At 52.5% G+C, this 20493-nt stretch overlaps 1 protein-coding gene across 1 annotated transcript; it reads right to left on the bottom strand.

The window, feature by feature from the left end:
• Positions 1–306: 306 nt before the first annotated feature.
• On the bottom strand, positions 307–19770 carry MXRA7 (matrix remodeling associated 7). The gene is made up of 6 exons (XM_064369414.1): positions 19758–19770; positions 16961–17140; positions 13394–13461; positions 12901–12964; positions 9895–9988; positions 307–2120 (listed from the first exon to the last, which is right to left on the bottom strand). Exons 1-6 carry the CDS (start codon positions 19768–19770, stop codon positions 2006–2008), a joined length of 534 nt encoding a protein of 177 aa, XP_064225484.1. The 3' UTR covers positions 307–2005.
• Between the last annotated feature and the right edge of the window lie 723 nt (positions 19771–20493).

Raw genomic sequence — 20493 nt, 5'->3', positions numbered from 1 at the left:
TCTCGAACTCCTGACCTCAAGTGAACAAAGAATTCTTCAATCATAACATGGCCATATGCTTCTGACAAAACAGATTAAAACAATTTTAAGAAGGAAAAAAGCATTGACAACAAAAAGAAAAACACTCGTATTTAGATCCAACAACAGACACAGAGAGTGAATGGTCTGCAAAGAAGCAAAAGAAATCGCAGAGCGAAACAGGGAGGGGCTCCTGTCTACCCTGGTAAGCAGAGGCGATGGCAGGAAGTTAACCTCATGATGGTGAGCGTGAGGCATGGAAATGTCACTGCTCCGCGTTTTGTAAGGTAGTGTGTTGATTGATCTTTATTTCAGCAAAGAAAATAAAAGAACTTGCATAGGCTCTGTCTTTAGCATACCCTCCCATACTCAGTTTGCTCAAGATCTGTGAATCGTCCTGCCAGTGGGGTGATCAGAAATGGGACCTGCGTGGCACGAAGGACCAGTTATCCCCATCATTGTATGTTCACTCACAAAGATGGAACAATTGCCTCTGCTGTCCCAGGCACTGCTCTTTGAGATCCCTTTGGCATTTTATTGAATGCTTTCTGGTGAGGTTCTCTTTCCCTGCACACGGGCTTTCTTCTCTAAAGGCCTTTAACCTGCTGAAAGGTAGGGACCAGGTCATCTATTTTATTTCTTCTGTCTACAGGGTCTAGCATAGTTCTAATGAAATATAATTAGGCAAGTAATCAAAAAAGTCTTGCCTAATTATATTTAAAGTAAGTAGCCTGCTTAAGTGAGAGAGATTCTTGGCAGATCTTACCTCTAGTACCATTATTTTGTGCCAGGATAAACGATGAGTTTCTGAATTAGACTTTTTGCTAAAAGAATGCTCCTGGCTGGGCACAGTGGCTCACACCTGTAACCCCAGCCCTTTGGGAGGCCAAGGTGGGTGGATCACCTAAGGTCAGGAGTTTGAGACCAGCCTGGCCAACACTGCAAAAACCTGTCTCTTCTAAAAATACAAAAATTAGCCGGGTATGGTGGCGCATGCCTGTAATCCCAGGTACTCAGGATGCTGAGGCAGGAGAATCGCTTGAACCCACAAGGTGAAGGTTGCAGTGAGCAGAGATTGTGTCACTGCACTCCAGCCTGGGCGACAGAGTGAGACCCTGTCTCAAAAAATAAAGTAAAATAAAAGAATGTTCCCCTTTAGCTGGTGTCATGGTGCACACCTGTAGTCCCAATTACTTAGGCTGAGGCAGAAGGATTCTGTGAGCCTGGGAGGTCAAGGTTGCAGTGAGCCATGATGGCACTACTGCACTCCAGCCTGGGTGACAGAGTGAGACCTTGTCTCTAAAAAAACAAAGCAAAACAAACAAAACAAAACAAAAAAACAAGAATGCTCCCCTACATCTTGCTTCCCTACAGTTACAGAAACTTCCAGAAATCCCCACAAGGCAGAATAAGAGTGTAGTGTTGGCCAGGTGTGGTGGCTCACGCCTGTAATCCCAGCTCTTTGGGAGGCAAAGGTGAGTGGATCACCTGAGGTCGGAAGTTGGAGATCAGCCTGGCCAACATGGTGAAATCCCATCTCTATGAAAAATACAAAAATTAGCTGGGCGTGATGCCTTATGCCTGTAATCCCAGCTACTCAAGAGGCTGAGGCAGGAGCATGGCTTGAACCCGGGAGGCAGAGGTTGCAGTGAGTCAAGACTGCACCACTGCACTCCAGCCTGGATGACAGAGTGAGACTCCATCTCAAAAAAAAAAAAAAAAAAAAAAAATTGGATCAGGAGAGGGCTTCAGAGCCTCATAACAGCCAGAACCTCACCAGCAAGCAGAAGCCAGAGGGATCAGGGACTTTCTCCTCCGAAGAAAACAATTTTGATTCCTGTAAAGTAATATACACATGGCAAGAACTGGGCAAGTCTGTGTAGAATGTACGCCTGCATCTATGTTTATAAGGGAAAATTAGGCCTACAGAAGTCTGGGAAGGACAAGGGCGTGGGGCACGGCCGCCGTGGGCATCCCGCGGACGCAGCTACATGTCGTAGAGCCGGAGCTGCTCCTGCACGTCGCCGTCCGACATCTCGCCAAATGTTTCCTTGTTGTCTTTCATGAGCTTGAAGATGGCAGCCAGCTGTTCCTTCTGAACTCTGTCAAGAAGAAAGGACAAAGAGGAAGAAGGTGCTCCTAACCCACTGGAGAGAGAGAGAGAGAGCCTGTGTGCAGCCAGCGGAGTTGGGACTCCCCTCCCTCCTGTGTTACAGCGGTTGCTTTTCAGAACAAGAAGAAAATGAAAATAAACATAGAACATAGGAGCTGGTTGGGTCTGACACACTCAACTTTGGAGGGCTCTAAAAACTGGAATTCTAAATCTCAGGTTTGCAGGGGAGGTTGGGGGACCCAGGTATCACTTAGGTAAGCTGTGCCTCAGTTTCCCGTTGGGCCTCATCTGATCATTGACTGCACATTCCACAGTGACGTAATGAGGAAGAAGATGGGCTCCATGAAGCGGCTTGAGGTAGTACTATGAAGCAGGTCAGAAACGGCGTTCGTTCAGAGGGATGAGCCGAAATGGAGAAAGAAAAAGCATCATCAGCTGGGAAGCCGGGGAGAACACAGATGTGTGCAAGACGGTGCTTGGCAAAGGAGTGAGGAGGGCAGCCTGTGGGGTTTTACTGCCCAGAGAAAGGGGGACGCCTTTTCCTAATTTGCACAAGGACACCCTCTGGCAGGCGGCAGCCCTGCCCCTTTCACCATGGAATGGGGTGTAGAGGAAGACTGGCCCTAATGTTTGCTTCCCACTGGCTCTGTGCTGGGCGCGATGTCTTGTTATCTTTATGAGGCTCAGCTACACCATCTGACCAGCACAGGACAACTCCCGCAACACAAACACCTCAGGGTGGGGCGAGGCCACCGCCAAACCCAGGGAGCCGTATGTTGTTCTGCTCTGGTGCCCTTGGCACTGCCTGCTGGGCACTGCATCCTGCTGCATCTCACTCTTCTGGTTTCTGCAGTTCCTGCCCTGCACACCGCACCACGGCTCAGTGCCTTCAGAGAATCCAAACCACACTGCGGCGTCAGCCCTCTCACCCCGCCCCGCAGCTGGGTCGGCCGTAAGCACATTACAGGTCCTGCAGCTGCAAGCTCAGCAGAGCTCTGGGCTCCCGGCACTGCCTGGAGGGGTGGTCTCCACGTTTGCTCCCATACTTTTCCTACCACATTCCTTCCGCTTCACCCTTCCCTCCTCTCTCCAGCCCCGCATCTTCCATCCCGCAAAGTCTTCTGTCTAGAGCGGCATGTAGTAGTTAAAGTGCGGAAGTCCCCCTTCCCAGACTCCCTTGTCCCCTGGGAAAGTTGTGTCTACAGTCAGCTCCCGTCTGGAGAAGCAGCAGCCTATGATGTGTGCTTCGTGCCCTACTGTAGGAAAAGGGTCAGGCGCAGCGGCTCACGCCTGTAATCCTAGCACTTTAGGAGGCCAAGGTGGGAAGATCACTTGAGTCCAGGAGTTCGAGACCAGCCTGGGCAACACAGTCAGACCCTGTCTCTACAAAACAATTAGCCAGGTGTGGTGGTGAGCTCCTGTAGTCCCAGCTACCTGGGAGGCTGAGACAGGAGAGGATCACTTAAGCCCAGGAGGTCAAGGCTACAGTGAGCTGTGACTGCACCACCGCACTCCAGCTTGGGCAACAGAGGGAGACCCTGTCTCAGAAAAAGAGAAGAAATGGATTCCTGTGAACAGAAAGGGTGTGCTGAGCTCCATGGATGGAAGCACAATCCATGTATCCATGAGTGAACACAGATCATGTCATGTGGTTTTGACAACTGTGGTGACTGCATATTTTTAACAGGGTGGATGACTGTGCTCTGCTGCAGAGTGTGAGGCATCAAAATGAAAGGTCAAACTGTAATGGATTCAAAAGGGATTTGTTTTTAAAACAAACTGAAAAAACACACAGTAATTGAGATCATCTACTCAAAGTTTATTGGACTGAACAAAGGCTGAATACAGAGATCCAAGCCATCAGGAGTACATGAGGTGTGGTGCCTACAAGCCATGGTCAGAGTTTCCAGACAAACCTAGATAGCTCTACTGGGAGGGAGTCAATGACCTATTGTATCAAATCCCCGCCTGGCGAAGGACATGACTGTTGCTGTTTGGGGACACAAGAGTCTATCTGTTCATCACGTGGCACTGTGTTGAAGGCAATGACTGTGTGGCTGCTGCCGTGTGGCCTGTTCTCCCCTAAACCCTGAATGTAAGGTTTCAGGCCCAGATGAGAAGGCCACCGGAAGTGCATGCCATCGGGATTGATGCTGGACATTCCCCAGCCTTCCATTAAGTGAACAAATTTTCTATAAACCTACTGCTTTAAAAAAAAATGTTTTAACCTACAAACCTAAGAACTGCAAATTAGCTTGGTATAGTATAAACATTGTCAAATATAAAATTCCAAGAGATGAATTTGAGACTGGTCTGATGATCTGAAGTTCTAACTAATCTATCAAACTTTCTAAGAAAAGGCATAGTCAAGAAATCTTTTTAAAGCAAACATTATTGCTTCTGTTGTAGCAGAGTGATTTGGCTGAGCTGGTAAGAACGTCATTGAAAAGGTGTCTCAGCAATACAAGGGCTGAATCCAAGATTCCTCTGGATGAAAAATAAGGGCAGTCGTCAGGTCAATACCTGGTACTGGTTCTTCACTGCCCTGTAATCAATATGGCATCTCACCCCCAACCACCAAGCCAGCTAGAGAGAGAAGTGGGGTTCCCAGGGAAAGGGGCCGGCTGACCACGCTGACGGAACTGGTGAGCACAGGTGAGCTCTACCTCACTTGTCTCTCGTTCCTCAAAGTCTTCTGTGGTTTGGCTTCAGTGAGGGCAAAGGAGGGGACTGGAGTGAAAGTGTACTCTGCTTTTAAAGTGTTCATTTTATCTAAGGTGTGCAGGGTGTGTGGATAGCAAGTTTGGGTGGTAAGAAAGAGCCAAGTCCAAGGTTTGAGCTCAAACTCTTAAAACCCTTCAGCTTAACAAAGTGACCCACAGAAACGGACATGAACATCTCTCCACAGGGCAGGGCCAAAGGTGTTCCTGGGATCCTGCTAGCCCAGGGCCAAGTCCTGATTGAGGGTCTAGAGCTCAGCAGATTTATGGAGGCTGCATGCACCCTGGGAGCCTGCCCAGACTCCTCTCTGGGGGTTCCATTTTATCTCAAGCTTTTAAGATGCCAAAAGGAAAAGCCTTTAGGAGGACGCTAAGGATAACTTCGTTATTCTTCAGTTCTGTAAAGAGAAATGGGGAGAAAAAGATAATTTATTTCACTCATTCCATCCTACACGTACCATAGGCGAGGAAAGGGAGAAATGGGGACAAGGAAGAAAAATGTTTGGAATTGCAGAAGCTGCGCTAGACTCTGGTTTCTCAAACCCCTCCTGATTTGCTTCTCATCACTTGCAGCAAGACAGTCTGGGCTGCAAAGCTGGCCAGAGCTTGCAGAGCTCTCCTTGATCCCGCACAGAACCTGGCAGCCCACAGACCCTGTTCAGCCTCTGCAGGGTACTTAAGAAAGGAACTGGGGCAGTTGAGTTACCAGCGCCTTTCTGATCTTTGGTTGCGTGGTTGACAATATTCCTATCACCCTAGATAATTTTCCATTCCTGCTGGCTGAGTTTCATCCCCTCGGGGGGTACTGGCACCCTAGGACGCGTGCTTCCAGATGGAGCCAATGGTGTGCCCATCTTTTATGAACCAAGACACATTGCGAGTCCTGGGACCACAGAGAACGCGGCAGTCTGATCTTGTCCCTCTGGCGCCCTCTCCTGGTGGTTACAGTCCCGCATGCATTTCCAGCCTGAGCTATGGTTCCTTGGCCACCTCCTCCCCTTCCCTGTTTTACCATGCCCTGCCGAACACCTTCCTCTAGAGTCATGTCCATTTCCAGAGGAGTCAAGACAGCCCTGCAGACCTCAAATGGAGGGATGGGTCCTGATCGATCAGAGCCAGCCTAGTCTACAGGCTGGGTTCTGTTTTCCCTCTGAGACCAGAAGGTGGGAAGAAATGATGGAGAGGAGCTGACAGACGTGCCTTTTCTTTTCTTTCCTTTTCTTTTTTTTTTTTGACAGTGTTTCGCTCTTGTTGCCCAGGCTGGAGTGCAGTGGTGCAAACTTGGCTCACTGCAACCTCCACCTCCTGGGTTCAAATGATTCTCCTGCCTCTGCCTCCCAAGTAGCTAGGATTACAGGCATGTGCCACCATACCCAGCTAATTTTGTATTTTTAGTAGAGATGGGGTTTCATCATGTTGGTCAGGCTGGTATCGAACTCCTTGGCCTCCCAGAGTGCTGGGATTACAGGCGTGAGCCACCGTGCCCTGGCCCCCATTTTTTTTTTTTTTGAAATGGAGTCTCATTGTGTCACCCAGGCTGGAGTGCAGTGGCCCGATGATCTCGGCTCACTGAAATCTCCACCTCCCAGGTTCAAGCCATTCTCCTACCTCAGCCTCCTGAGTAGATGGGACTACAGGCGCATGCCACCATGCCCGGCTAATTTCTTGTATTTTTAGTAGAGATGGAGTTTCACCGTGTTAGCCAGGGTGGTCTTGATCTTCTGACCTCATGATCCACTCGCCTTGGCCTCCCAAAGTGCTGGGACTACAAGTGTGAGCCACCATGCCCAGCCTGGTCATGCCTTTTCTTTTTCCTGCCAAGCTGCAAGGTCAGCCAAGCCCTGTCAGCTTCCCTAGCTCTGGGGAGGAGGAGGCCTCTTGCTCTGGGGAGCTGTCACCAGCCTGCAAGGCCACGGTCATAGCCACACTCTGAAACTGGAGGTGGCACCTCCCACAGCAGCTTCAGCGGAACCCAGGGACACCCCCAGAGGCATGAAGCATATGAACGCCCGGCCTGAGGGGAGAGCTGAGGCGGGAAGCAGGATCTTAGCAGCAGCTGCCTCTGATGTAAGGACCTGACCGCTTTCTGCCCCCAGGCAGAAGGAATTTGATCAGTGAGTAGTTCAAGGATGAGACTGCCCAGTTCGGCATGTCCGGGGAACTAATTTGGGGCCTCCTGCTTCCAGTCCCACTTCCTAATTGTCATCAAAGCCTGTGAACTGAGGCCCCTGGGGAGTGCTGGAACCGGCAACCACCAAAGCTTCCAGTTCCAGCTGCAGGTCTGTTGGCTGAGCTAGTGAATTTACAGGCAGGGGACATGCAGCGTTTAGCTGCAACTTGACTGTGGACCCTGAGAGCTGGGAAAGGAATCAGAGGCACGGAGCCTGGGGGGGCAGAACCTGACAGGTGGAGAGAGAGCACCCTGCTAGCTGGCCTGTGGTTTTAGTGATTTGATAATAACATGCATGTTATTTTTATACTGATGATTCTAGGGCGGTTCCCTGGACTCACTGGGACCGGAACTGTCTCACAGCTGCCAGCGCTCCCCACCACCATGGGAACCCCCGTGCTGAAGATGAAAAGCCAAAGCCAAACTGACCAGCCTCTGCAACCCCAAGCATCACCATGTGAGGACGGCGTGGTGTGGCGCTGCGGGGACCCCACGCAGTGCCGCGAGGGGTGACCATGTGCAGGTGGCAGAGGTGGGGGGGAGCAAGCAGATGCCGCCAGCATGCCTGGGAGCCACAGGGAGCATGCGGGCTGGGCAGTGATGGGAATGAACGTGAACTCTAGTCCCGCCCCATGAAGTCCTCCAGCCCCTCCTCTCAATTCAGGGCACCAGGTGGTAACTGCAGTGTGCAGAGGAGTCAGGGACTCTTCCCTCATCCCAAGAGCAGCACCTTGGGCCCGGCCTCCATCCCACGGAACAGCCAAGGGTGGGCTGGTGGTCTAGAGACCTCCGAAGATCCAGTGGGGAAGGATGGCTGGCAGAGGGTCTACTCTCTAAGGGGAAGGGATTTTCCCTCCCCACTGCCAAGGTCCCAGCTCTGGACGTGGGTGGCAGTGGCAGTTTCACCCCCAGCCTGAGGCCTGGTCTTTCCTGTTCTAAGAAGCCCTCCAGATCCATCTGCTTGAGCCAACTCTGTCCTCAGGGACCTTCAAGGGCTGGCAGGTGTGTCCGGCCCCTCTAGCCTCTGTCCAGGAACCACAACCTTTTTCTGCAAAGGGCCCGATACTATTTAGATTTGGGACGGCAGCGTGGTCTCTGCTGCGGTGACACCTCGGCCACTGTGGCACGAAGGGGCGCAGACCACAGCAAAATGGGAGAGTGTGGTGTTGCTGTTGTTCCTGCCGCGCTGGGCTGACACAGCCAGGCGGGGGACCAGGTGTGGCCCGGCCATCGTCTGCCGACCCTTGCCCTGATCCTAAGAACCTGCCTGTCCCACAGCTTGGGAGCACAGACCGCTGTCAGGGTGTCTGCTGGGCACTGTGCAGAAGCTGCCTCACCTTCTCAGGGTCAGACCTGACAAGGCCACGGGGTGATGACATCCCGAAGCCTGAGGTCCCAGGGTGACAGTGCCCCCAGCGTCCGAGGGGCACTAGCACCCCAACCTGCTGGCCCATTAGGCCCCTCCAGAAACTTAACTCAGGGACTTAACGCCCCTCCAAGAACCTCTGCCCCCAGACGAGGCCTTTTCTGCCAGTGACTGCTGGTGCTGGAGAAATGAGGAGGGCACAGGTGGGAAACGTATGAATCGGTTATGAAGGTGATGGAGGAAGGGAGGTTGAGGCCGCGTCAGTTGTGTTGGGGGCATGTTAGCACACAGTAGGAGGGGAGCACTGCTAGTCTGAGAAATCCAGTGTCCTTACCAAAAGGATTTGCAAGAATATGTGTGGCTCAGGACCTAAGGAACTTGCTACAGGGAAGTGAGGTCAGAGGTCAGCTCAATCCTGAAATATAAATGCAGCAAACCTGGTCATGCCAAGAGGCAGCATCCTTAGCACCTGAGGACCCAGGGCTCCTGCCAGGGTCTTCCTCCTGGCTGTGCTTACACTGCCGCCCCTGCCCACCCAGGGAGAAGCACTTTCCTGCTGAGGGTCGAGAGAGCTGATGCCAGCACCGGGCGGGGAGACAGGGCCTGTCACGGGCAGAGCAGCTCTGAGGCTAGAGGGCCGCCTGCTGGCTGGCCTGGCATGCAGTCATGAAAGGGCAGTTGAGTTCTGATTCGGAAATCATAAACCTCCCCTTCCGCTCGGACCCTAGACTGCTGGCTTCTGCTGACGGGCAGGGAGTGATTCCCATGAGCTGCTCTGGGTTGCCAGGCTTAGAAAATGGCACAACCACCACCTAGACTTCTGCCTTAAACAAAGGACTCCAGGCCACGCTGCAGAAGGGCAGCAGTGTGCGTGAGTGCCAGGAGCCTGCTGGGCCTGGTGCACGTGACTGTGCCTCTGCCGAGGCGTCCCCAGCTTCCCCACTGTGCCCAGCACACCTCTTCCCACCCAGCGCCCAGCAGCTGCACAGGGGGTGTCCAGATGGGAAGGGGAGCCTAATTCCAACAGCAAGACCCCGCAGCCGCACCACTCGGGGCTACAAGGCGCTGCCGCAGGTGCCGGCCTGGGAGGCCACAGGAATCTGCTGTGTCCCGAAGGAGAAACTGAGAAGTCGGCTCTGCTGGGGACTCCGTGTGTGAGTGACAGCTGGGTCTGCTCCAGGCTCTTTCCTGGCATCTCATTTCTTTAGATGAGGGCAGTGGGGTGTGGAGGGGTGTGGGATGCAGTAAATGGGCTGTGTCCCCCATCACCAGTGGCCTCCTCCCGGTCAGTTTTAGGGAGGGGTTCCAGGGGCATGCAAGCCTGGCTGACCAGGGCAAGAAAGAACCCCTAAACTGGGAAGGTGGGGTGGTGGTTGGGCGGAGCTTACTGCAGGAGCCCCACCTCCTTTCTGGGCCCTTCTGCCAAGCGGCAGGAGCACGAAGGGCTCAGAGGGGCACCCCCACTCCTGGGAGCCTGCCCGGCGCCCGCAAAGGGGCTGCAGCCTACCTCTGCTCCTCCTCCAGCTCTTCTTTGGTCATCATCTTCTTGTACTGGTTTCCCCTCAGCTTCCCCGGGCTGTATTTGAAGGAGAAGCCTTCTCCTGCAGAGAGGGGGCCGTGTCAGTGCCAGGGAGCGCTGTAGAGGCTGGGCCTCCACAAACCCCGCCCTCCACCTCAGGCAGAGGCCATATCCGGCTGTCAGAGACATTTTCTCACCCCAGCGCCTACACCCCTTCTCATTCCATAGTGTTCCCTTAAATCCTACAACGAGACAGCCAGAGAGAAGACAGTCCCTCTCCTAGCCCACACCTGTCTCCAGATGCCCGTCCCTCCCGGCATCTGCAGCACTCTGCCTGCCCTGGCCCTGCCCAGCGGGTCCCGGCTGCTGAGCTCAGAGGCGACAGCTCCGGTAAGCAGAGCATAGCTCATCTCGGGACACACACCGTGCCTGCCTGGGCTTGGGGAGGTAGGCCCTGCAGCCCAGGAGGCTCGTGTCAGCCCCCCATCCCCCGAGGCTATTGGAAATCTGAAAACACGCATCCATGCAGCCCACAGTGGCCAGGCCAGGGATTCAGGATTTGCCAGAGTGGGTTTGATATGTGTATTGCTGAAGAGGCATAGCCCGATTTGCCAGTCCCTGAGGGCAGACATCCCACTGCTGCCTGCAAAAAAGGGACAGATCTCGAGGCCTGAAGAGGGCACACGGGGTGGGGGGGCGCAGAGGAAGCCAGACCTGTGGCCTGGAGTGGACACAGGCTCCAGGCACATGAGCCATGGTGAGAAGAGCTGAGCTTCTGGAGGGGAGAAGCCGTGTTGAGGAGCAACCTCTTGGTTCCTCAATCCAGCAGGTTATCAGGCAATGTCTTGGGCCAGCCCAGGGCAGAGCTGCTGGCTTCTTATCAACCTCCACTAACTAAAGGACCAGTGAGGGAGGCGTGGAGAGATCCTCAGCTGCTGTTCTGGAAGCACTGTCCTCTGTCCCCAACATCCTGTCCAATAGCCCAAAAAGCCAGGCCCCTCCCCTCTAGCTTCAGCCCTCATGCTACCAGATAGGCTGATGTGGACAGATGGGGAGGTGGGGGGCTCTCACGCTGAAAGGAAGAAGTTTCTAGATTCGAATTCAAAACCCTAACATCTGGTTGGTTGTGGTGGTTCACTTGAGGCCAGGAGTTCGAGACCAGCCTGGGCAACATGGTGAAACCTTGTCTCTACTAAAAATACAAAAATTAGCTGAGTATGGTGGTGCACACCTGTAATCCCAGCTACTCAGGAGGCTAAGGCAGGAGAATTGCTTGAACTTGGGAAATGGAGATTGCAGTGAGCCGAGATCATGGCACTGCACTCCAGCCTGGGCAATAGAGTGAGACTCCAGTGTCTAAAAGAAAAAAAAGAAAAAGAAAAGAAAACATAAAAAATTCCCGCCAGCTTGGTCCCAGTCTTAGGTTTCAATTTATGGGGCGAGTCTGATTAGTTTTGTTTTCTGAGCCAGACAGAACGAACGACTCGAAAAGGATTTCAGTCAATCACATGCAGTCACCAGGCCACACGGGCGCATCCAATTTTGCTAGGCCAGGAGGATTCTATGTGAGAGTCCCGAGGGGTGGGGAGGCTTCTTCCTCCAGTCTCCTGTGAATCCACCGAGTCGCTCAGGGAAGTCATTTCAGCGACACTAATCAATTAGCCGCTGAGGCTGCCTGGCACTGCAGAGGGGCTGAGGGCTGCGCACACATTCTTCCCACAGCTGGAGCCATAAACCTTTCTTTTCCTGGCCTTGCTAGAGATGGCAGGAGGCTAAGACGGCAGGAGGAGCTGGGGTAGGGGACATTCGGGGCAGCAGCTCACATAAGGAGGGAGGCTGGTGACGGCGCTGGGGGCTGTGCCCTCTGGCAGCCATGCCAGGGAGCGGGGTCTGCGAGCCTTTCTCCTTGTCCTTGCCAAGAGGTCTCCCTCCCGTGTTCCCAGGTCACTAACAGGATCCCTGCATCCCTTCAGTTGTCTCAGGCCATGTGGCAGGGCCAGATGCCAGGGCCATGGCTGCAGTGAGTCCCCAAAAGCAGGGAGCAAGGGTCCTTCTTGGTAAGGGACTGATGTCCCCCCCGAGGCCTGCTGCCTACACGCAAGCTTCAGTCTCCCCTCCTGCTCCAGGCTATGCTGATGGAAAGGAGACCCTCTCGGGGAAGCTGTGTACCCCTAGCCCTGCCTGCCTGCAGGAGCTGGTTCCTGCATTCCTGAAACCCTCTCTTTCCACTGCTCCAGCCAGCAGCCGACTTAAGGTCACAGCAACAGTCTTGCTGTTTTAAAATTATGAAATATTTCAAACATATACAAAACTGCAGAAAGCACTAAGTCCTCCCTGTCCTTGCTGAACAGAGGCAACAAACGCTGAGATCTTGCATGTCTGGCTCCACTTTTTTTTTTTTTAGAGAAATAAGTGGACGGACCCCGGAAAAGCCACTCCGCGTTTTGCTCCGCCTCTGTCTGTCCTGGCCAGGTCGGACCTGGCAGTGTCTCCCTGTTCTCGGCCGCTCCCTTTCTCCTCTCAGTCTCATGGCTGGGGCATGTGGCCAGTCAGCCAGAGCTGCTCGGAAAGCAGGCGTGTCCCCTCCCGGGCCTTCATTCTGAAGAAGGCATGGGTGAGGCCTTTTGAGTGGTTTTCATCAGTAAAATAGGTCAGAGATGTTTGGAGAGAAACGTGGAATGTACAGACGGTCACAAGAGGAGAGCTGGGAGGCAGCGCAGGACAGAGCCGGGCAGGGCGCGTAGTGTGTTCCCAAGACAGGCCCCTGGGATGGGAAAGCCAAGCCCCAAAGTGCAAGGGGGGGTCAGGGAGGGGTACAGACAGTCCAGGGGAGGACATCCACGGCGCCGGACTCCACCTCCCAGTGCTCCTCAGGCCACTGACTCACCCCACCCCTCCCCTCGGCACTCAAACCCCAGCTCCTGAGATCCCCAGCAGGGCACAGGCCACCCCGACATGGTCAGGCCCCCTCATGAGCGCAGAGGTCCCACTCACCGTCCTCCTCCTCAGGCCCTGCTGACGATGGGCCCTTCTCTCCATCCAAGTCCTGCTCCTCTTCCTGCAAGACAAGGACAGGGTCAGTGCCCTTGGCACAGAGTGGGTGACGGGAAGTGGTGGGTGGGCAGAAGGTAGGGGAGACAGAAACAGAGAAGGGCCTTGAACGTCCATGCCCTGTGGCAGCGGCTGCCCTGTGGTCACCGTCAACCAGCAGGCGGGGTCTGTGCACAAATGCTGGGCCAAGGGGACTCGGCTCACAAATGCCGAGCTGAGGCGTGTTCTTGACTGTGCACCCCACGCCCTCGGCCTTGGCCTTTCCCAGGTCGGTGCCTGTCAAGGCAACCGTGTGCCGTTTGGAGAAGTGGGCCCAGGACTCCCACTGCCTCGCTGCCATGAGTAGACAAAGGGTGCAAGAGAAAGGCTGGCTGGGGCATCTGGGACCGGGGCAGGCAGCAGAGCCACCGCCACCTCAGGCTTTGCTTCCTCCTACGTTGTTTTCCATCCCAACTATCTCAGTGTCCGTGTTCCCAAAATTGGAGCTCCACCTCTTCAGCAGTCCTTTCCCACACAGACACAATAAACAGATGACTGGAGGAATGGCCCGGGATGGCCTTGGTGGAAGGAAGGAGTGACTTCAGCTTGCGGGAATGCCAGAGGATGAGAGCGACGTGCCGTGCCCATGGGCTCTGTGGGATTGAAGGTCGTGGGGAGGGGACATGGGGTCCCAGGAACCTCAACTTGGAAGCCCAGCGGCTAGACGTGGAAATGAATGAATGAGCAGCCCCAGCTGATCCCATGGAGCCCAGCCAGGGTCGGCAGCTGGGTCAGGGAGGGGTGGCGGGGGAGGCGCGGTCCCTAACAAAACATTGAGCTGTGCTGGGAGGCAGTTTCTACACCCCTCCATGGTGGGTCAGAAGTGGCAAACCCAGAGGGGCCTTGAGTTCCTCTGAGTGACTTTTGTTTTGTGGGTTTTTTTGAGACAGAGTTTTTGCTCTTGTTGCTCAGGCTGGAGTGCAGTGGCGTGATCTCAGCTCACTGCAACCTCCACCTCCTGGGTTCAAGCGATTCTCCTCCCTCAGCCTCCCGAGTAGCTAGGATTACAGATGCCCACCACCTGAGCCCAGCTAATTTTTTTGTATTTTTATAGAGAATGGGGTTTCACCATGTTGGTCTTGAACTCTTGACCTCAGGTGATCCACCCACTTCGGTCTCCCAAAGTGTTGGGGTTACCGGCGTGAGACACCGCACCCGGTCTGAGTGACTTTCTTGACTACACAAAATGCTGCCTGGGAGGAGCTGGGCGGGCAACAGGGTCTCTTCCCCACTTAGCGGTTTGTACACAGAGACTCAGCGCTGTCTGTGCCGAAGTGATGCTTGGGTGTCCTGACAGGTCCCAAACTTTGCACAGCAAAGTATCTTCGTGGCTGAGGTGGGGGTAGGCAGGCTTCTTCAGGAGGCAGGAGAGGAGCCATTCCATTTGACATAGTAAACCCACTTCTAGGAATCTGCTCCAGGCTGGAGAAATGTCCATCAGGATTTTTTTTTTTTTTTAATTTATTTACTTTTTTGAGGCAGAGTTTTGCTCTTGTTGCCCAGGCTGGAGTGCAATGGTGCGATCTCGGCTCATTGCAACCTCCACCTCCCGGGTTCAAGCGATTCTCCTGCCTCCGACGAGCTGGGATTACAGTTTCCTGCAACCATGCCGTCTTTTGTATTTTTAGCAGAGACGGGGTTTCTCCACGTTGGTCAGGCTGGTCTAGAACTCCTGACCTCGGGTGATCCACCCGCCTTGGCCTCCCAAAGTGCTGGGATTACAGGCGTGAGCCGCCGTGTCCCGCCAAGGATTTTTATATAGTGACTCTCATAGTGTTCAGTTGAAAAGACAGAACTGGAAGCAACAAAATGTTTATTGAGTTAAACATGTTATAGCTAAATATACTTGGTTAACATGTTCACAAAATACTGACTGATTAAATAGAGTGCAGAGCGTGTTACTATGCGACATTGCATTCAAAAGGAGGCATCGGCCAGGCTCAGTGGCTCACGCCTGTAATCCCAGCACTTTGGGAGGCCAAGGCAGGCGGATCACCTGAGGTCAAGAGTTCGAGACCAGCCTGGCCAACATGGCAAAACCCGTCTCTACTAAAAATACAAAAAAATTAGCGGGGTTTTGTGGCAGATGCCTTTAATCCTAGCTACTCGGGAGGCTGAGGCAGGAGAGTTTCTTGAACCCAGGAGGTAAAGGTTGCAGTGAGCTGAGATTGTGCCTGCCACTGCACTCCAGCCAGGGTGACAGAGCGAGACTCCATCTTAAAAAAAAAAAAGGAGGCGTTGATAGGTACTGATGTGAAAGATGCATCAAGATAAATGGAGGGAAAATTGCAAGCAGAGCCCCACATTAGCAGCGCAATCATCTTGCTGTAAATGGCAAAGTGGAAGTGCACGCATGTGCTTGAAAATGCAGAGAAAAGGTTTGTTTTGTGGAAAGGCCCATGAGAAACTGTCAGCAGTGGCTACCTCTTGGGAGAGGAGATTGGGGGGCAGCTTTTCCTTTCTATCTTATACATTTCAGTATAATCTGGACTTTCTATTAATATGCATGAATTACTCTGAATATATTTTTTAAATGCTAATGGAGTCCTTAGACAGTGAGATCCAAAGATCCCAATTTTTCTTTATTTTCTTCTGTATGCTAAAAAAGATAGAGGGAAAAAAAAGAAAAGGTAAGAGGCCAAGCCTGGTGGCTCATGCCTGCCTGTAATCTCAGCACTTTGGGAGGCCGAGGTGGGAGGGTTGCTTGAGTCCAGACATTGGAGACCAGCCTGGCAACAGTGCATACCTCGCCTCTACTAAAAATTTAAAAATTAGCCGGGTATGGTGGCACGTACCTGTGATCCCACCTACTCAGGAGGCTGAGGCAGGAAGATCACTTAGAAAAAAAAAAAGTAGAAAGAATGACTGTAACATCCTAAATGAATCAATCAGTCAACCTATCTTTGGTTTCTGCCCCCAGTTCTTGATACGGAGTTTTGGGGGTTTATTTTGAGACACGGTCTTGCTCTATCACCCAGGCTGGAGTGCAGTGGTGCACTCACAGCTCACTGTGGTGTTGACCTCCAGGGCTCAAGCCATCTTCCTGCCTCAACCTCTGGAGTAGCTGGGATCACAGGTGTGTGCCACCATGCCCAGCCCTGACACTGAGCTCCTAAATCCTTTGAAATTTCCTAAGTTATAGGGGTGGTAGGAGCATGTTTTGTTCTAACATTTGCTTTTGATCCCAGTCCCTGGCACAGAGCTCCTAAATCCGTGTCCTATCCATGATAGGAGTGTCTTTTGTTCTAATGAGGTGACTCCTGGGTGAGCTGGTCACCAGAGAGATCAAGCTGCAATGAGAAACTTGGAACTTTCAGCCTCACCACCCCCCAGCTGCTTCCAGAGACTGGAGAGGAGCTGGAGATCAAGTTAAGAACCAACGACACCTATATGATAAGGCCTCCATCAGCATCCCTACAGCACAGGGCTTGGAGAGCTTCCAGGCTGAATGCATTCCCGTGCGCAGAGGGTGGCGAACCCCAACTCCATGGGAACAGAAGCTTTTTATCATTTCCTTTCTTTTTTTTTTTTTTGGGACAAAGTCTTGCTCTGTTGCCCATGATGGAGTGCAATGGTGAGATCTTGGCTCACTGCAACCTCCGCCTCCCAGGTTCAAGCAATTATCATGCCTCAGTCTCCTAAGTAGCTGGGATTACAGGTATATGCCACCATGCCCAGCTAATTTTTGTATTTTTAGTAGAGACGGGGTTTCACCATGTTGGTCAGGCTGGTCTCGAACTCCTGACCTCGTGATCTGCCTGCCTTGGCCTCCCAAAGTGCTGGGATTATAGGCGTGAGCCACCGCACCCAGCCTATCATTTCCTTTAATAAACCAGTGAACAGAAGTGTTTCCCTGAGCTCTGTGAGATGCCATAGCAAATTACTGAACTGGAGGAAGGCTTCGTGGAACCCTCGATTTGTAGCCAAGCAGGACCAAAGTGTAGGTAACCAGGGGACCCGATACTTGTGATTGGCCTCTGAAGTGGGGGGCAGTCTGTGGACTGGGCCCTAACCTGCGGGATCTGCACTGACTCCAGGGAGTCAGTGTCAGAGTTGAATTGGAGGACACCCACTTGGTATCTGGAGAACTCGGTGGTGGTAGGGGTGGGGCTGGCTGCGTATCTGGTATCAGAATTGAAGGGTTCTGTGGAGTGTTGCGTGCATGGACAGAAAAACAGTTGGTTTTTCTCATGGTTGGTGTCTTTTTTTCATGACAGACAAATAGCCATTGACTATTCAGGGCAGGGCCCCAGAAATAAGCCAATACCAAGAATAGACAGGAGGCCAGTTCTTCTATTATGTGCAAGGGACACAAAGATTAAATGAAAAACAAGAGTAAAAATGAGCACAGTCCCTGCCTTAAGGAGCTCGTGGTCCAGTAGGAAAAACGCACAAACGAATAATTTCAGTCCAGGGTGAGGAGTCCATGAGCCGAGGCAGACCCATATCCCCAAAGGACCTGGTGTCAGATGACCTGCCCGAGCCCTCCTGAGCAGAGAGGCTACTATACATTTAGATTTTGGGCCAGGCACAGTGGCTCACACCTGTAATCACAGCACTTTGGGAGGCCAAGGCAGGAGGGTCATTTGAGCCCAAGAGGTTGAGGCTGTAGTAAGCCATGGGTGTGCCACTGCACTCCAGTCTGGGCAAAAGAATAAGACCCTGTCTCAAAAAAAAAAAAGAAGGCTGGGCGTGGTGGCTCACGCTTGTAATCCAAGCACTTTGGAGGCCAAGGCAGGTGGATCACCTGAGGTCAGGAGTTCAAGACCAGCCTGACCAACATGGTGAAACCCCGTCTTTAAAAAAAAAGAAAGAAAAGAAAAAAGAAAAGAAAAGAAAAAGAAAAAAACAAATTATACTTGAATTTGGAAGTCTGATTTTTTTTTTTTGAGACTGAGTTTCACTCCTGTTGCCCAGGCTGGAATGTAATGGCATAATATTGGCTCACTGCAACCTCTGCCTCCCGGGTTCAAGCGATTCTCCTGCCTCAGCCTCCCAAGTAGCTGGGATTACAGGCGTGTGCCACCACGCCTGGCTAATTTTTGTATTTTTAGTAGAAATGGGGTTTCACCATCTTGGTCATGATGGTCTCGATCTCTTGACCTCGTGATCCGCCTGCCTCGGCCTCCCCAAGTGCTGGGATTACAGGCATGAGTCATCGAGCCTGGCCGGAACGTTTTTTTAAAGTGGTTATCAAACTGCTCCCCATGGAGACATCCCAGGGCCTCACACCTGGGCTTCTACTGGAAATAACATCCTCACTTTTATCTGGGTAATTTGTTCAGCTTTTAGAGAACATGCTAATAATAACAGAATGAATTCCAATGGTTACTACTGTTACTATCGAGACAGGGTCTTACTGTCATCCAGGCTGGGGTACAGTGGTGCGATCTCGGCTCGCTGCGGCCTTGACCTTCCAGGCTCCATCAACCCTCCTACCACAGCCTCCCTAGCACCTGGGACTACAGACATGGGCCACGAGGCTTGGGTAATTTGCATATCTTTCTAATAGGTTTTGCCATGTTGCCCAGGCTGGTCTTGAACTCCTGGGCCCAAGGGATCCACCTGCCTCGGCCTCCCAAAGTGCTGGGATTATAGGTGTGAGTCACTGAGCCCAGCCCCCATTATTTTTTTAAAAAGTAAAACACCAGGCCGGGCGCAGTGGTTCACGCCTGTAATCCCAGCACTTTGGGAGGCCGAGGCAGGCAGATCACCTGAGGTCAGGAGTTCAAGACCAGCCTGACCAACATGGTGAAACCCTGTTTCTACTAAAAATACAAAAATTAGCCAGGCATGGTGGTGGGCGCCTGTAATCCCAGCTACTCAGAGGCTGAGGCAGGAGAATCACCTGAACCTGGGAGGTGGAGGTTGCAATGAGCCGAAATTGTGCCATTGCACTCCAGCCTGGGTGACAGAGCGAAATTCTGTCTCAAAAAAAAAAAAAGGAAGAGAAAGACAGAAATAGTGTGCAGAAACGCAGGGTCTGCAACCACAGAGGTCGTATACAGGACACTAAAACGTTTGGTTTCATTCTTCAGGAAGTGAGAAGCCACCTGAAGCTTTCAAAAAGGGACAAACAAGGCCGGGTGCAGTGGCTCACACCTGTAATCCCAGTACTTTGGGAGGCCTAGGTGGGAGGATCGCTTGAGGCCAGGAGCTCGAGACCAACCTGGGCAATGAAGTGAGACCCTCATCTGTACAAAAAAATTAACAAATTAGCCAGGGGTGGTGGCATGTGCTTGTAGCCCCAGCTACTTGGGAGGCTGAGATGGGAGGATCGCTTGATTCCAGGAGTTTGAGGCTACAGTGAGCTATGATGGTGCTACTGCACTCCCAACTGAGTGATAGAGGGAGCCCCTGTCTCTAAAAAATAAATAAAAGATAAACAGGTATTAAAACAAATTTTTTTAATGAAAAAAAAATAAACAGGGACAAACAGAACGAGAGCTGCACTTGGGAGGCTGAGGTGGGAGGATTGAGAGAGGAGCAAGAGAAGCAGCAGGAGGAACTGTGAGAAGAGGGTGCAGAGCTCAGGGGAGAGATGGTAAAGGCCCGAGCTGCAATGCTAAAGGCATCTGGCCTTCAGCTCAGTGTTGAATGAATCAGTGACGGTGCAGCGAGCCAGGCAGCGTGCCATGCTGAGCACGGTCAGAGCCATTCCTGGAGGTGGCACAAACCCAACAGAGCAGGCAGGTGATTCTTCCTGGGGCCTTAAAGGAAACGGAACAGAGCAGCTGCTCCAGCACTGACTCAAACCTCACCCAAGGCCATCATCGCTGCGGAGTTCCTGTCGATGCCCCTGGTCCCGGGAGTGTTCAGGCTACTTGGCTCATGGGCTGAGCCGTGTTCCACGCCCCAATTCATATGCTGAGGCCTTAGCCCCAACTACCTCCTCAGCCTGACTCTATTTGGAGATGGGATCTTTCAAGAGGTGATTAAGTTAAAATGAGGCCATCAGGGTGGGGCCCTAACCCAAGGACTGCGGTCCTTATAAGAGGAAACTTGGACACACACAGAGACATGAGGCTTGTGAGTGCAGAGCAAAGACCTTGTGAGGAGGCAGAGATGGCAGCCAACTACCAGCCAGAAAGACAGGGCTTAGGAGGACCTGAACCTGTGGACACCTTGAACTTGGACCTCCAGTCTGCAGAACTCTGGGAAAAGAAATGTCTGTTGCTGAAGGCACCTACTGTTTTGTCATAGCAGCCCCGGCAAATGAACACATCATGTTTCTGATGAAAGTCGATCAATTTCATGGAAACAGTGAATTGAGACAGGCAGCTGGCGTCACCCTGGCTGGCCCCCAGGGCAGGCTGGGCTGAGCCCAAGCTCCATCACTTCGCTGGACAGAGTCTCAGCAATTTATGACTGAATAGAGACCACGTTTTAATGTCACATGTTCTGGGACAATTTTCTAATTCAGCTTTTCCCTCCAATGAAGGAGGTGGAGGTGGGAGAGGGAAGGCAAAGGGACGTGCCTCCTGACATCCTCCCCAG

This window comes from Aotus nancymaae, unplaced genomic scaffold (genome assembly GCF_030222135.1).
Source record: "Aotus nancymaae isolate 86718 unplaced genomic scaffold, 86718_ANA_hifiasm-v0.15.2.pri h1tg000089l, whole genome shotgun sequence".
Taxonomy (NCBI): Eukaryota; Metazoa; Chordata; class Mammalia; order Primates; family Aotidae; genus Aotus; species Aotus nancymaae.
Note: the sequence above shows the minus strand (reverse complement) of the source record. Positions and strands in the feature narration are given on the sequence as shown.